General features: G+C 29.5%; 2 protein-coding genes across 3 annotated transcripts in view; one reads left to right on the forward strand and one right to left on the reverse strand.

The window, feature by feature from the left end:
* The window catches only part of LOC126750624 (uncharacterized), a 353,062-nt gene that overhangs the window by 164,918 nt on the left and 169,579 nt on the right, over window positions 1-18,565 (reverse strand). The window lies entirely within an intron of this gene.
* The window catches only part of LOC126750620 (homeobox protein ceh-37-like), a 152,390-nt gene that overhangs the window by 74,622 nt on the left and 59,203 nt on the right, over window positions 1-18,565 (forward strand). For both annotated transcript variants that reach the window (XM_050460273.1, XM_050460274.1), the window contains exon 5: window positions 8,892-9,075. In XM_050460273.1, coding sequence (XP_050316230.1) covers window positions 8,892-9,075 — 184 coding nt within the window. The remainder of the gene's footprint in view (window positions 1-8,891; window positions 9,076-18,565) is intronic.

The following is an 18,565-nucleotide window of genomic DNA, read 5'->3' on the forward strand; positions in this document are numbered from 1 at the left end:
CAAACTACCCCAGTACAAAGAAAGTACTATGAAAGTAAAATGAAACGGGATGTCGTGCAAATAGTACGATCAGATGGACAGACGTATGCGAACCTGTACTTTACTGCAAGTTTCTCGTGACTAAAATTATAATTTGTTTAGTTGGAGGAATTAGAAGCAAAAAAGGTTGGAACATCTTATTTTTGGGCCAAATTATTATTTATGCAAGAATATACCTAATTTTGATAAATATGAGTATAAGTTTTTCAAAAACTGTTATTATTTTCTTAATTTGTATTTTCAGCTACGCGTAGTCACTTTATTTAATTTTTGTTTGTTTTGCTATTGTTTATTTTCTTATTTTTTATATAACGTATCAGAGAAGTTAAGGAATAATTTCAAGAACTTCTGATAAGAGGAATCGGGCTGTAAATTTACATATTACTGACAATTGTAAGCAATCAATATGTATAAATAATAATAAAGATATATGTATGTCTGTAAATATTAATATTACTTAACATTGTATTCTAATTACTTTGGGTTTACACTTAATAAAGATTTATTGCAAACACATACATCAACAGACACTATGCGTTTATATATAATTTAGAATTATATTAGCTAAAGCTTCACGTACTGTCTGAGCGCGGATACAGATTGGGATGAGAGATGGCGCTAGGGGTGAGAGATGGCGCTAGAGCGAGTAGTGTTAGCCTGTCACAGTGCTCTACAATTTTTCTAATTACTAAAGTATAAAAGAGCAGGAAAAAGTTAAATGTGTATTTAAACAACAGTAGTGATACATAATTTTCGTAATAGCTGACGATTTAAGTGAAAAGTTTAATTTTAATAGTGTTTTTCTGAGGATCTTGCCTCTCCCGCCAAAAACATGGGACTGTCATCAGTGGATATGCGTGAAATTAAATTAACCATCGTTAGCACTTTCAATGATAAATTTTTAAATGAAATAGTAGAAAAGGTATCATACGTCATAAAGAAACAGTTTGAACCGCAACTAGAAAATCAGCGAAAAATAATCGACTCCATAAATACTAAGGTTATAAGTTTGAAGAATGAAAACAAGCATCTAAAGGAGCTCATCGATAATCAAGAACAGTCGCTGCGCAATCCATATATACGCATATTCGGCGTAAAAATGGAAGAAGGAGAACATTTGCATGAAAAAGTTCACTCACTTATAAATACTAAATTAAAGGTAAACATACCGCATACCGGGATAAAAAATTGTCACCGGATCGCACCTAAAATGCCTAGTGATAAGCCGCCTGCAGTTCTCGTGCGGTTTTCCACCGATATTTCACAGGTATCGGTACTTAAAAATCGTAAACTTTTGAAAGGTTCCGGTATACAAATTAAAGAAGACTTAACTAAGACACGTCTTAATTTACTAACTAGTGCTGTTCGTTTGTTCGAAAAGGATGCGTGGGTACTCAATGGAAACGTGTATATAAAAGTGAAAAATGTTGTGCATCGCATTTCCTCGCAATCAGAGCTTGCCGACTTCAAAACGGATGGTTATTTCCATATTTAAAGAACTTGTAAGTCATTGGTTAAAGGCAGTATAATTGGAATAATGAATGTTTGGTACTTTATTTTTATTTTTTTTTGTTTTGTTTCATTTTCCTCTTCGCATGGTTTCTGAATAAATAGGAAAGGGTTGGATAATATTGCATAGTATATTTGATTAACCTAAAGTAAATGTTTGGCTTTTATTATTTAAAATTTATTTTTATTATTTTTTTTTTGTCTCTATAATCTAAGATTTATTTTTCAATATTAAAATATATGGGCTAGAATATGCAATAAGAAAGGCTTAGTTTTTTACTAGGTACAGAACTTATTATAATTTAGGTATTCCTTAATGCATATATGTATGTAGGTATATATATATATATATATACAGGGTGTCCCAAAATTACATCGCAATATTTTACCAGCCGCATCTTTGTCTAAAAATAAGACAAAAAGTCCCTATACAGTATGGTTCAAAAGTGCATCGTTTTTAAGTTACAGGGTGTTTTATGAATCATGTTAAAGATGGTTTTTTGTTAATATATCCGGAACGCCTATTTGTAATCTTTTGAAATTTTCAACATTTACTATTGGTTTTATTAAAAACTGATATTGCAACCATTTTTGCCAAAATGAATACAGGGTCGTGTAAAATAAGTGGTCGGTAAATTTAAATTGTTTAAACCTTTTTTCTAGCAACTCCGTGATAATTTTGGTATTAGAATTGAAAAGAACAAACATTTTTACATAAAAAAGGTGCTCTTGTCTAATTTCGATAGGAGCTTCCGTTTTCGAAAAAATTAGATGTAAATGTTTTGCAAAGAGAACGCGTTAAAAGTTATTTTGGTAACAGTTAATAAAATTAAAAAGCATCTTAAAAATCCGTTGTGGATAAACATGACCTAAGACTATCACAAATACTTTATTTAAGATCAAAAATTGTTTTTCGAGTTCAATTGTTTTTTTTTTAATGTAATTGAATAGGTAAAAAAAAGGAACAATTAATTTATTACGTAAAAAAAATCATAAAAACACCAAACAAAAAAGCACAAATTACAACAAATGTTCAAAGTGCTTTCCATTTTGCTGAAGACACAATCTTGCCCTACGCGTTATTTCGCGAGTAGCCCTTAAAACAAAAAATGGATTTCTCTTTATTTCACTAACAGCCCAATTAATCCTTTGCATCAGTTGTTCATGGATATTTATCTCCACGGCATATACCAACTCATTTAAATGTTCCCATTAATAATAATCTAACGAAGTTAGATCTGGAGATCGAGGAGGCCAATTTATAGGACCACCTCGATCAATCCAACGTTCAGGAAAATGGTTATTCATTCACTCACGCACATTGCGACTAAAATGAGCAGGCGCTCCGTCTTGTTGAAAAATTATTTTTTTTTTGGCGTAAGATAAGAGGAACTTCTTCCAGAAGCTCCACAAGATTATTTTCCAGCATATAAAGATAATTCTCCGAAGTTAGCCGATTGGGTAATTCTATCGGGCCAATAAGTTGGTCCCCGATTAATTCCGCCCACAAATTTACTGGAAACCTTCTTTGAAAATTACTACGCTTATGGCTCTTGGATTTTGATCTGCCCAAAAATGCATATTATGCATGTTAAATGAACCATTTCGTGTGAAAGTGGCTTCGTCCGTCCATGAAATGGAAGGAATTAAGTTTGGATTATTAATTACCCACTAACAAAATTGGAAAATCGTCTGGCTCTAAATCTTGGACCCGCTGGTAATGAAACGGATGTAACCCTTGGGATCTTACTATAGAGCGAGGGATATGTGTGGCTCTTGACACATTTCTTATACTTGCCCCCGGATTTTCTTCAAAAACATTTAAAACCTTTTCTAAATTATAATCTTCTTGTGGTCTGCCTTGTCCACGAGCTCTTTGAAAACTTCCGTTATTGCATAAATTTCGGTGAGTGTTTATAAAAACTTGACGATCTGGAACATGTCTTAGGGGAAATCTTCGGCGATACTCACGGATAGCCGCTAAAGAACTGCCATTACACAAACCATAAACAAAATGCATGTCAGCTAACTCTTGATTTGTAAATCTGTCCATAATTTTTGAAAAATGAATCACAAAAAAAAACTAATTTACTTTGCCAAAGCAAATTTAAAAAATGTGAAATGTCAACAAAACGTTAAACAAAATTTAACAAATAAACTAATTGTCACCAAACACTGCCAACTATTATTTTACAAGATGTTATTTATAGTTACTTTTTGAAATACCAATTCATGATTTATTAACAATTGATTTTTTCGAAAACGGAAGCTCCTATTGAAATTAGACAAGAGCACCTTTTTTATGTAAAAATATTTGTTCTTTTCAATTCTAATACCAAAATTATCACGGAGTTGCTAGAAAAAATGTTTAAACAATTTAAACTTTACCGACCACTTATTTTACACGACCCTGTACACATTTTGGCAAAAATGGTTGCAATATCAGTTTTTAATAAAACCAATAGTAAATGTTGAAAATTTCAAAAGATTACAACTAGGCGTTCCGGATATATTAACAAAAAACCATCTTTAACATGATTCATAAAACACCCTGTAACTTAAAAACGATGCACTTTTGAACCATACTGTATATGGACTTTTTGTCTTATTTTTAGACAAAGATGCGGCTGGTAAAATATTGCGATGTAATTTCGGGACACCCTGTATATATATATATATATATATATATATATATATATATATGTATTTTTTTTTTATATAATTGAAGCACCCGGTAAGTTTCTGATCGGATGCAATGTGACGGGCATATTGCGTGCTCTGTTAATTCTATATATTTTATTACTTGTGATATAGAATTAGTTTTTAGTGTTCATTATTATTATTTATACATAGGTAATATTTTTGATGGATAAGTCTCTGTGGTGGATTTTGGGGTATGTGGCGACGTGCGGGGGAGTGCTGATGGGGATTTCTGATGGATGAACGCGATATTTTGCGGGATGACGACATGCGTAGCGCCCTGGTTGATGATAATTTTATCGGGATAAATAATTTTGTTGCTGCTCATTTGAACGTAAGGTCCTTAAACATAGGCCTTGATGAATTTAAAAATTATTTATTTTCTTATGCGTTTGATATTCTAGGCCTTTCGGAAACTTGGTTGTCTTCAAATTGTGATAGTAATTTTTATAATATACCGGGCTATAATTTCGTGAGAGAGGATAGAGTTGGCATTGGAGGGAGAGTTGGATTTTATATAAAAAAATCTTTACAATTTTCTCGAATAATATTCGACAATGTCAATTCTCCAGATTTTGAACATCATATGCCCTTACTATATATACACCATCTTCTGGAAAAACCGTCACTTTTTTTGATATGTTAGAATATGTACTGGCGCAAGCAATGACGCTTTGCGATTATATTTTGTTACTTGGTGATATAAATATTAATTTACTAAATGAAAATGTGAATACAAGAAACCTTAAAAATGTTTTAAATGTTTTCAACTTAAAACAATTAATAACTGAACCTACACACCATAATTTATTGATAAATAGGTCAAGTCTTATTGATGTGATTATTTCAAGTCAAGAACTTGAAGTGATAAAAGCCGTTTCTATACCTGTGTCAAGAAGCCTAACCGACCATAATTTAGTATACGTCATATTCAATTTTCCAAAAATACAAAACAAAGTAAAACATTTAAAATACCGTAATTATAAAAACATTAGTCCTGAGGATTTTCGCAGAGATGCTGAGCAAATAGAGTGGAACGGAATTTATTTCACAAACAATTTGATACAAAATTAGATATTTTTAATACAAATATATTATATTTAATAAATAAGCACGCTGCACTTCAAAAGAATTAGTTAAAGAGAAAAATTTTATGCCCTGGATAACTGATAATATAAAACATAAAACTTTTAATGCGTTTAAGGGATAAGGCACACAAGAAATATTTAAAAAACAAAACTTTGGGTAACTATTCTAAGTAACCCAAAGTTTTGTTTTTTAAATATTATAGACAGTTAAGAAATTTTACAAAACATGTTATTACACGGGAGAAAACTACTTATTTTAACCAATTTTCTTCAAAAAAAGGAAAAGATTTATGGGACAATGCTAAAAAATTAAATATATCATCCAATAAGACAGTTGAAATTCCCAATGAATTATGTGATCCAGAACCGATATGCAACTTCTTTTCATCTACTTTTCAAGCTCCTAACTCTGCGTCAAATGACAAAATCTTTTTTTATCATTCAAATGTCCATCCCAATGTTAATATCAAACTAAATTTTACGCTTATAGACGAGAATTCCCTGTTAAAGATTCTGAATCGTATATCTACTGGAGCAATTGGCGATGATGGTATATCAGTGAGGGATATTAAACTTTGCTTGCCATACTGCATTCCACCCTTATTAAATATAATAAATTCCTGTATTTTAGAAAGTTATTTTCCATTTTCATGGAAAAAAGCAATCGTGAAACCGCTAGCTAAAAATACGAATCCTAAAGGACTAAAGGATCTAAGACCGATCAGTATTCTTTCGGTAGTTTCTAAACTTCTTGAAAAACATATTAATAAATAATTGTACGACTTTCTAAACACGTCAAATTTTATCCCATCATGCCAGTCAGGATTCCGATCTGATTACACCACCTCTACTTGTTTAGTTAATCTTTTAAATGATGTTCGTCACAGTGAAGATAAGAAACTAATAACTTGCCTGGCATTTCTCGATTTCAGCAAAGCATTCGATACGATTAGCCACAATTATGCTTTTAGCCAAACTTCATTACTATGGACTTTCTGATAATTCTGTAAAATTTTTCGAACAATATTTAATAGATAGATCCTTTTGTGTGGAAATTGTAAGAGATTTTTAAAGCGTTCGATCTGAATTTGTACCAATTGCCACAGATGTTCCTCAAGGCTCAATTTTGGGCCCTCTGTTGTTTTCCATATATGTTGCAGATATGACCAATTCTATTGAAAACTCGAAAATTCAACAATTGCTGATGATTCTCAAATATACACTTCATTTTCTTTAGATTATGTAAACGAAAATATTGACAAATTTAACACGGACTTGAGTAATTTAAAAAAATTCTCCGATGATTATGATTTAAAACTAAACTCCTCTAAATCCTGTATGCTATTTTTTAATGCTAAATATCAGATTGAGAGAATTAGGCAATTATTTGTTCCACAAATAGATAATATGCCTCTGGCCTCAGTTTCAGAGGTGAAAAATTTGGGTATACTTTTTGATGATTCGCTAACATTTCAAGCACATATTCATAATAAATTAAAAATTGCTTATATAAGATTGAAAATACTTAATTATTAAAAAAAATGGCTACCATCCAAAATAAAGTATCAATTATGTGACAGTTTAATATTATCGCTATTCAACTACGGTGATGTGGTTTATGGTTCATCTTTGACGATGCAATTAGCACACCAAATACAAAAAATATAAAACAGCTGTATGGGTTTTTCTTACAATATTCCATTTAGAGAACATATTAAACCTCATTTAAATAATAAAAATATCCTTAATATGAGTTACCGTAGAAAACTTCATTTTTATACTTTTTTACATAGAATCTTAAAAACTGGACAACCCTCATACCTTGCAGCGTTATTTAATCAATTTTTACATCAGCATCATACAAGATTTGTTAATAAATACAGGGTACCTTAACATCGCACTGCAGCTTTTCAGAAATCTTTTACGTTTATAGGGATTAAATTGTGGAATGATTTACCAGATGAAGAAAAGGAATTTACTTATAAAAGATTCCTAAAATACGCTAAGCAATTTCTTATTAATGAGCAAAAATAACCTACATTTCTTCCAAGCCATGCGTGCTGTGCTGCTGTCAGATTTTCCCGCAAAAATAAAATAAAATAAGATAGGCTATCCTGTAAAATTAATATATTTACTGTTAGCTGCCCTTGTTTTGTCTCGCGCACGCCTTTCGCCTTTTTTTTCTGCCATTTGCTGTTCCATTGAAAATTTTATTGACTTATTTACTTATATATGTATTTATTTATGTATAGTTTGGGTGATACAGGGTTACCGCGCACAAACTTACATGATTTGTGTATTTTGTGTTATCGGCCACTATGGTCGCGCTGTAGTACTTTTTGTCCTCGGGTTATATAGTATATAGTTGTAAAATTGATTGTGTATAATTTATATATGTATATATTGGGCAAATAAAGAAGTCTGATTTGATTTGATACGTTGTACGTTTTAATTTTCTTCTTTATCCCCATCGACAAGTACGGCGTCTATATCGTCCACATTGCCTTAAAAATCTGTATCCTGCAAGGCCTTAGCAATATTGTGTAAAATGGTGCAAGCTACAATTATAGCTGGAACATTAGCCAGTGTCACCCGACAACAATATTTCATTATAGAAAAGCGCCGTCTTAGCTTTCCAAAACATTGCTTGATTATTACCCTTTTTTTTAACAACGGTTTATTGTAAGCCTTGTTTATCAACAGGTTTTTGAAAAGATTTATGTATATGTGCGTTTTATGTATTGGTCTCCATGTAGTTTAGGTTTCTCTATCTTGACATGTCAAGAGTGCTCCAATAGCAGTAGGAAATCTAAACTGTCTTGCCCACTGTTCTTTAGCTTCCATTACGTGGTGACTTTTAGGAAAGTGAATCCAACTATTGACCTGTTGTATTATTTATTTTACCACTATTCGCTTTGTGCAAGATACAGTGGACTGCTTAATGCCTAGCTGTTCGCCAATTCCGCTTTGGAAAAGCACTCGATGTACATCGGTGTACGCCGTTGTTTGTAATACTTTTCGGAGATTTATTATTTCAGCCATATTTACTTATAGTCGCCCAGTCGTGTAAAAATTTTTCATAAAATTTGAAAAAAAATTTTAAACTGCTAATTATTTCACGACTTTGAACTTTGACTGATTAATAATTTATTTTTTATTTTACTTTTAAGAGACATTTTGAAATTAATAAGTTTTAAAAATACATAAAAAAACATTTGTCACTATCACTTAATTGATCTAGATTATAATACAAAGTTATGAACTGATCCCTAGTTTTATTTCTTTAACGAAATTACAAACACGCTTTATTGCTACTAAATATTATGTTTCTATAGCTATAAAAACTAGGGGAACTTAATATTTTGAAAATCTAGCTAAAAAAGCATCTTAAACTAATTCTGGGAATTTTAAATTATATTTTATTGATTCTAAAAATTGAAAAAGGTAGAATGCTAAAAAAAATTTGTATAAAAAATCTAAATGAATAAATAAATATAAAACGCTATCGAAATTTAAATTTTATTAATTTAACCACATTAACTTAAACCTTTATAGATTATCAGCAGACAATGGACAATAATTCAGTACCAAACTTTACATCATCAGAAAATGGAGTAAACGGCCAAAATTTATTCGTGGCATTGGAGTGGCAAAATGTAGTGCAGCCGATCTGCTTTTCGAATTCTGCAGAAGTTTCTTATAATAATCCCAATCAACTGGAAAGACACGGTATATTAAGGTTAGTGATTATACCTATCGTTAGAATTAAATTAAAGAATAGCCTATTTAGCTGGATGAGCAAGTGTTTTTAAGATTCATCATATTGTTGTCAAAATGTAAAAACGTTAACTATTTTTATAGTTCTTGTGCCATTTTACTCTAGAATTCTACTTAAGTTTAGCTTGATATGTTCACGTATATGGTCTAGTTTTTACTAGTTAAAGATATGAGTCAGGTGAAAAATACAAGTCAGGCCAAAATAGAGACCGACAAATGTAAAAAGTTTGACGAGCAGGGAGAAGAACAAGAGGAACGAAGCGGTGAACAAGAAGAGTGAGATAACAATAAAAGAGAATAACGAGGCAAGTAAAAGAAAGATTTATTAAAAACATTTAAATTAGAACTTAAGAAAGAAGTAGAATACCTGATTAAGATCATAACAGAGAACCTGAAAAAAGAAAAAACTCTGAAAGAAGACTTACTGAATTTAAAAGATGATATTAAAAAGGAGTAACACAAATAGACAGAAAACAGGAGAAACGAGATTTACAACTTACAGAAGATCTTCAGATGAAACAAAAACAAATAATGATCAATTTCAAAACAACAATTTTAGAAGAATTGGAGCAATTACAAAAAAAGATACGAGAACTAGAGATGAGAGTAAAGTGCGATGGCAAAGAAGTATGGAGTTACTAATTAAGTAGTGAATTGGTTCTAAGCCGCTGCCAGTGGAAGCAGCTGGGATAACCAAAATAAGGTAATCAATCTTAAGTTATGCCTTATAGGAGAAGCTATAGAAATTCTAAGAATGGTTATATTTTAATTTTGACATACAGCTGCATACTTTAGAGGTGAAATAGGGTGAAATCTATCTACAATAAGTATACTAGGCCCAATCTAGGATATTAAGACAACAACTTGAATAAGTCTCTAACAATTTGAGACCTATGTTCGATGACTGAAATCTGGCTTACCCTTCTGTCTCACGAGAATTTCGAGAAAAACTCAACTTAATAACTTTTATAAAAGATAAATAAGAAACATGCATAGGCGACTCAGCGACTTTATTTGCGTTAAATAAAGACTCGTTACGGCACTTTTTTACTCCCATTCAGGCGTTTATATATGTATACAGGGTGTTCCTTAAAGACGTGCTAATATTTAAGGGGGTGTTTCTGGACCCATTTTAAGAAAAAAAGTTCCTATGAATGTTCATAGGAACATATGTATGTCCTAAACGTCTTAAATTTTGAGATATAGGGTGTCAAAGTTTTCAAAAAAAATCAGTATTTAATTTGAATAGGTTCTATACATAGAATTTTGACAAAAAAAAAAATTTCCCTACAAAATTCAAATCCTTCAACAACTTAGAGAAGACGATTTTGAGAGAAGAATTGAATTTTGCGAAGTGATAGCTAAGAAACGAGAATCCCTATTTGGTAAAGAACATCTCCTTCAGTGACGAGTCAACTTTTTTTTCTAAACGGACTAGTAAAACGGCATAACTGTAGATACTGGGATAATCAAAATCCACACTTTTCGAGAAGATTACATTCAGTATCCTGGAAAAATTAATGTATGGACAGAAATTTAAGGTAACGAAATCATCGGGCCATTTCTTTTGGAAGAAAATTTAACAGGACAAATTTATTTAGACCTCCTCGAAAATGCAATATATCTTTCAATCGTCCAATCTTTGAAAAACCAAGTGGATGTAAATAGTGTTGGGATACTAAACGAAAATAATTTGTATTTCCAACAAGATGGAGCTCCTCGCACTACGCTTTGGCAGTTCGAGAGTGCCTTAATGAACAGTTTCCAGAAATGTAGATGGTGTGTAATTGAATGACCCGCCCTATTGCCAGTCTTAACATCACTAGATTTTTTTATTTGAGGGTATTTAAAAAGCAGATGTTATAAAACCCCACTTGAAAATATTAATGATTTAAAGGATCGAATTACTCGCATATGTAGAGGTATTAGCGGACAAATACTTGCCATTGTTTGTGAGAAATTTCAGAACAGACTTTATTATATGTCCCGCGAATAACGTAGTACATTTTGAGCACTTAATGAAATGAGTGTTCTTCATTTTTTGATGTTGCCTTTCGCTTTTACAATGAAAGCGAAACAATAATACAATAGGAATAATAATAATACCGTTTATTTTTTGCAACATAATCAATACAATAGTTCAAGGAAGTAAATATATAAATTGCAAAAAAAGAGATGAAAGAAATTAAAAATTGTTTAAAGTTCAAGCCCTATACAATCAAATACAAAACGATACTAATAATATCAAATCGCACGAGTAATACATTTCAAAAATATGGAGAGAAACAAAAAAAATTATATTAAAATATTTATACTTAATATTACAGACAAAGATCTAATTAAAAAAAAAATTAAATAACATAATAATAATACTTATCCAAAACGTTATAAGAAACACTTCTATCAAATAGAGATGTTTAAGTGGTGGTGGAGATATAAGACCCCTAAATCTTAGGTTTAAGCTGTGAACATGATTCCAAATTTTATTTTATTGCTTAAGTATGGTACATTGTTATTAAAAATAATATTGTGAAAAAAATCCCAATGAGTGCATTTTACGTATAGTCTGCATATTTTTTGCCATTTGGCATCATGCAGCTTATGTGACACAGGATCATATTTTTTTATGCCATAAATAAATCTCAACCAACTTTTTTGTTAAACCAACTTTCTCAGTTATATTGGTTTCTATCTTTTTCAGAGATGGTCCGTATAAAATGTAGCAATAGTTGAACTGACCTAATACTAAAGAATCTGCTAATTTTATTTTTTGGTTGACCGTTAATAAATGGCGATGCGGATAAAGCATATTTAAAAAAGGAAATATATGCCCTTTGTATAATGTCTGAGACCTGACCTGACCTTTTTTGCGCAATTAGTAAATTGTAAGACCACCCCCTCCCCCCCCCCCCCCCCCACTTCTATATTAAGATCTAACATTAATCGATCCCTACACTTACCGAAGATTTAAGTAGTCGGCCGCCATATTAGACTTCCAACTTTTAAAATTTTCCGACAGATGACGCAAGTAACAGGTTATTTATAAATCGTTAGTTTCGTAAAAGTCCACCGTTAGCTGTAGCACCACTGTAAGCTGTGGGAAGAGGGGAGGCGGCGGTGGGTAACCAGACGGAAATAAAATTCTGGGAACTATATTTATTTCATTATTTGCCTTTATTTTTGGTTTGTACAGAACCGTGTTGTTTTGAAGGGTATAAATAGACTATAAGCTGTTTGAAAAATTAAAATATTTTTCTTTTTGTATTAGTAGTCAATAAGAAAAATATTTGAATATTGATTTGTTGAACCCAAAAATTATGAAAGGTTTATGTATAAAATTATGAAATGTTGTATATAGGGTGGAATCAGGACAGATATGATTAAATTGCGAATGCTTTCTAAAATTAGGAATATTTTGGTGTTTTTCATTCATAAAAGGAGCACATTTATTTGTCTTTGCTCATCTTATGTTAGGCTTATTTTTGGTGACAGAAATCAGGAAATCAGTACAAAAGCAATAACAATTTTATTTAATAAAAGTAATATATTTTTTACTATTTTTATTTAACAATTGAGCTAAAAAAGTTTCTCTTTTTTATATCCTTTTTTCATTCGCTTTTTTCTGATATTATTTAAAGCCGTAGAACAAAATAATTAAACACACAATAAATTACTCACCTATTCATGGGGATTATTTGACCCTACGAAGTTTCATTTATTTTCCGACTTATCAGCATAAAATAACACAACCTTGCTATAGTTTTATTTGAATGGCTGTTACTTTATTGGAGTCGCTGTGATAATTTTACTACAAAATGTTTTTGAAGAAAATATTCGTATAGAGCTGTGATTTTAAGACTCAAAAGTTAGAGGTTCAGTTAGGTCATATCAAAGTTGCGTCATTTGATGCTTATCCAAATAAAATTTAAAGGTTTTAATTTAATTTTCGAATATTTACGGAAAAAATTCATAATTTTTTTAAATACTTTACTTTTACTTTCTACAGGTTTAAAAAAAAAGATTTCAAAATACTACCCCTTTTAAAAGAAAGTGACACTTTTTCATGGTCGCTTTTTTTAACCTACATGATAATCGTGCATCATAGGTATCTTTCCTATATAATTTAATTTGAGATCGCTTCAACAGTTATACAAAAAAAAATTCTCGAATATTACAAATAAGCACCTAATAATAAACTAGTAAATTTATCGTGTTGTGAAAAATATACCATATCATATAAAAAACAATGCGGTCTTTTTGCAAGCCATTGCTTTTTTTGTAAATGTACCTATGACATGGTCTGCATGCAATTAAACAATGTTATAATTTGTCATATAGCTTTGACCATTGGCTATTTACTGTACATTTATTTTACATTGGCTTTTCCAAGGAAATTATCTTAATTTATTTTTAAAATAAAACACAAAAGACTTCTCTGATTAAAAAAATTAACGAGTTTTAATATCTTTTCAAGAAGCAATGAATCGTTTAATAAAGAGAAATCCTTTTTTAATCATTCTTTTTTTCCTTTTTTTTTTAATTAATGCATACAATTAAAAAAAAAACATGCGTTAAAAGAGAATTCAATTACCTTTAAAATAAGGTATCACATTGAAGATTTTAGAAAATAATTCTGAAAAAAAATAATGATTCTCCGACATATACATATATATACATACATATATATATATATACATATATATATTTATTTATCATATGTATATATGATTTTTTTTATATAAAAACCTTACCATTGAAAAATTCATAATCGGAATTAAACCATAAATCACAACGAAAAATTAGAAATTACTTGTGGAAATTTAAAACTGAAATATTTTTATCAATTCTCAATCTTTTCTGGGATTATTTTGAATCCAACATCCTTTTAGTCCCAAAAAAATTAAAATTGTTTTTCTTATAGTTTATTTTTTTTTTAACTTTTTTTTCTATATAAGACTTTTTTTGTAAAGCTTAAATTGATTTCAAACAAATAAAGAGTAGAAGCTGGCTTCCTAGTTAATAAAACATTTATTTATTGGTAATTTTTTAATAAAAGTTTTAATTTTGTTTATGATTGAGTGAATTAAATGTGATTACATTTTTGATTGATTATTTTGAAATATGATTAATTAGATTTAAAATATTTAAACAGGAAAAAAGTTGCAAAAAAAAAGAGTTAAAAAAACAGCTTCTGACAATGAATTTTAAGTCTTCGTTCTGCTTTTTAGAAATCATTAAAATTTAAAATAGATAAGTCATCATTGCATAAAAGGTACCCTATAAGAGTATCACAAATAATAAGAAAATATAGAGGAATTTCCTTGTAACATTCTTTTCAGTTTTGTTTTAAACAGACTTAATTATTTTCTTTCTGTGTTCTATTTAAGATATTTTTAAATGATTAAAAAAAAAGGAATTGTTCCTATAACGGTATCATTTGAAAAAAATAATTAAACTCTAAAAATACAGCTGTTACAATTAAATATATGTATGTTTAAAAATGGGCATTTAGGTAAGAAATCTCCATACCTAATATCATTTGTTTGGCTAAAGCAATGTAGGTAGCCTTATAATAAGTGTTGCCTTCATTCCTTTCATATCTTTTAATGTCTTAATAACTAATGTGCCACCACTGTAGAATATCTAGATTGTGGAATTATTTTAGAACAGAGTTAAATATGTTGATAATCTTTTTTATTAAAAAAATATTATGATGAGATATAAATATAGTTTTCAATTTCTCCTGTTCATTTCATAAACATATTTTATACAAGTATTTCAAATGTAATATAAGAAAAATTGAGGGAAACTATTATTACTAAAATTATGAAAAAACCACATTTTGACAAATAACGTTTATTTATTTATTTAATATTTAAACAGAAATATAAAGTAATTTACATCGAATTTTAACAAAATAGAAATGCTATATAAATATTAGCACCTAGGTACGCATTACCTGTATGCTCTTGAAAAATAATGCTTCGAGTGTTAATTTCATGCTAATAGAGTATATTTTGAGAACCAAAAGGTTAAAACAATGAAACTATAGGTTAAAACAAGGCAAGACCAAAGTAAAACTAATTTTAAAATTTTAATTATAAAGGAGAATAATTGGCCAATATATAGAGGTGCATGTCCACAGTGTAATTAAAAGTACCTTAATTGAAATGGCACTAAATTTTTAAATTTTCAAAAAATATTTGGCAATTACTAGCTTTACCGATAACTATTTATTATCTTTTGATATAGTGTTTTTGTTCTTTGGCTACTCGAGCTTAGTTTCTAATCTTAATGAGAAAAGGAATATAAATCTCAAAAAAAATATATTTTATTATCAAAAATATGAACTAAGCTATTTAAAAGTTCTAATTGATGTGTCTAACTAATTTGATAGTTAAATTTTTTTGTTTAATACTAACATATACATGTATGTAATGAACCCATGCTTTTTAAAAATGGGGCATGTAATTGTAAATTAAGTAGTAATTAAAAGAACAAAGGTAATAAATAAATAATGTCTATTTACCAATTTTCAAAATTATTTCACATTATATAACCTTCCTAATTAATTACAAATAAACAAGTTACTGAGAAGAATAAGCAACTTAGGCTTGTAATACTAATTAGTATTACTAATATTAAAGAAATATACAGCTTATTATTAATTTACTCATACACTAGTTTTACACTTACTTATACTACACTACACCTTCATAATAATACCTACTCTCGGAGACTAACCTTTAACCGTTGATTGAATATTTGGGAAGATACGCAACCTTATGGGCTAAAGCGTGACCGCAAATATGCGTGAAAAATAGATGGCGATTCTCTCCAGTATGCGCGAAAATAATTTCGTCCGTCGCTTCTCATTAGTAATCGGCCGATCATCCCTGAGTCGTGCGGGAGAGTTTTTGCACAGGTTCGTGTTTGCCGTATTGCAATTTGGTAGTTGTTAAAAAATTTTCTTGGATATCATAATCACAAATAGATAGATATATGTAAATGTGTTTAGTTTGTGAGACAATGGCTCCTTTAGGCAAAATTAATCAGTGTGCGTATCGTGGGTGCAATAATGTAAGAAAATGTAAAAACAATGTTCTCAGTTTTTTCAAATTTCCGATTTTAAAACCAGTGTTGCTTAACCAGTGGATAGAAAATATAGACAATGCGGAAACATATGTTATGGATGAAAATTTATTAAAAAACAAAGTGGTTTGCGAGAAACATTTTGACAAAATATATATTGCAGTAAGTAATAAGCGAAAGAGACTTTAAAAATCAGCTGTACCAATTTCATGGAAAGGTATTATTTTTGATATTTTACTGTTTCCTTCCAAATTAGTGTTATAAATTTACTATAAATTATAGAACCGGCCTCTAGAAACACAATTTCTTTGCCTGATACCTCATGTAATGCTCAAAGCCTTGAGAGTTTAGATGCAAAAGTTTCATCAATAAATTGGGAAAATGGTAAGTAAAGAATATTATAATATTACTTAAACTTGACACTTTATTTTTTATAGGCAGATTTTTTTAACTGTTGTATTAAAAGTACATGAGTGGGTATACTTTTAATGCTCATTCTCGTGCTCGCATTACTGAAAATATTCCTATTTGCCCTTTTGCATATTTTCAAACCCTTTTACAAGTTGGCGACAAACCTTACCTATTACGACAATAAGTATTATAATATTATTATAACTATAATTATTATTATATATTACTTACATATAGACAGGATAATTCTTTTAATGCACAAATGTAAATGGACGATAGATCTCATCATTTTAGGATAAAAAGTTTGTTTGTTTTTTAGCAAAATTTGGAAATTCTTATTTATTTTAAGAAAGCTTCGCTTTTCAAAAAAAGTTCTACAGCAAACAAATATTTTAAATTTAACAGGCGACTTAATTTGCTAACTAGAAGATGTTAAAGACGTATCACAAACATTTTTGGGCGGGATAAAGACGCTTTTTATAGGATATTACTTTTTATTTATAGGGTTTATATTTATATATATAGGTATATATTTATTTATGTAAGATTACTTATAGATAAAGAAAGCAAAACCACAAGAGCATTACCGAAAATTACAAATATCCACATAAATCCAAATACTTGGCAAAAAATGAGGGTTAAACTGGCTGCCCAGGTTTTCTCAAATTTATTTGCAGCTGCAATAAAAACATTATTCTACTTGCATGCAATTAACAGTGATACTGCCGAAAATACTGCAAACTTTTTAAACAACATTAACACCATATTTGACTCTCTCAATAGTAGAACTTTATTTGGTTCAAATCCTGATAGACGACCCATATCTACTCAACACCCCACGTCGTTAAATAACTTAAAATTTGGTCTGAAATATTTTAGCTTAATTGAAGTATATGAAAATAATAAAAAAAGAAATAATATTCACTGCCTTAACGGATTTATTTGGACCCTTAATTCAGTCCTTGTTTTATTTGAATATTTAACAAACTCTTTTGATTGCAAATATGTTTTAACTAGGCATCTTAATCAGGATCCTCTAGAAAATTTATTTGCTGTTATAAGAAATAGGTGTGAATACAATGCAAAGCCAAGTGTGCAGCAGTTTCGAATTGCTTTGCAATGCAACATTAATATTAGGTTGCAAAAATCATTAGACAGTGGAAATTGTGAAGAAGATGTCCAAGATTTTTTAAAATTAGACGATAGTCAGACTAGTGAAGAAGTTTTCATTTTAGATATTGAATCCCATAAAAATGTTAATCATTATTATTCCGAAGTTGCATGTACAAGTAGCTCCATTTTTTCTGATCTAAAAATTTCAAATTATTTAAATAAAACAGTAAGTTTGGAAACGTGCTCTAATGTTTATGTATCTGGATATTTCGCAAGAATGTTAATAGAGAAAACAAAGTGTGAAAACAATTGTGAATATTTTTTGAAAAAAGACGAATCAGAAATAAGTGATAAGAAAGAAATATTTGTAATTAATAAAAGCTTTGCTAAATCAAATAATGTATCTTCTCTAATAAACCCATCAGAGGATTTTTCAAATTTATGTCAAAACACAATAAAATCCTTTAATGAACTTTATCATACTCTAAAAGTAAATAATAATATATGCAAGTCAATAAAATATTACTATAGATAAAATAAATATAAATAAACCAAACCTATGTCCACAGCATATTGATAAATTTTTGCATTTATTAATTAAGACTTTGATTTATAACAACCTAAAATGGGAATCTCAAAATCTTATTAGAAAATCTTTAAAAAAATCTAATTATAAACCTCACAGAAAATTATCTATTTTATCTACAAAAATCAATCCGAACTCTTAAAGATATTGTCTCTTCATGTCTATGAGAGCCATTTTCTCTTTTTCTTTTTTTTACTTTAAGAAAATTTTAAATCAATATATTATGTTTATGGTCTTTAGTGTTTTAAGT

This window comes from Anthonomus grandis, chromosome 2 (genome assembly GCF_022605725.1).
Source record: "Anthonomus grandis grandis chromosome 2, icAntGran1.3, whole genome shotgun sequence".
Classification (NCBI taxonomy): domain Eukaryota; kingdom Metazoa; phylum Arthropoda; class Insecta; order Coleoptera; family Curculionidae; genus Anthonomus; species Anthonomus grandis.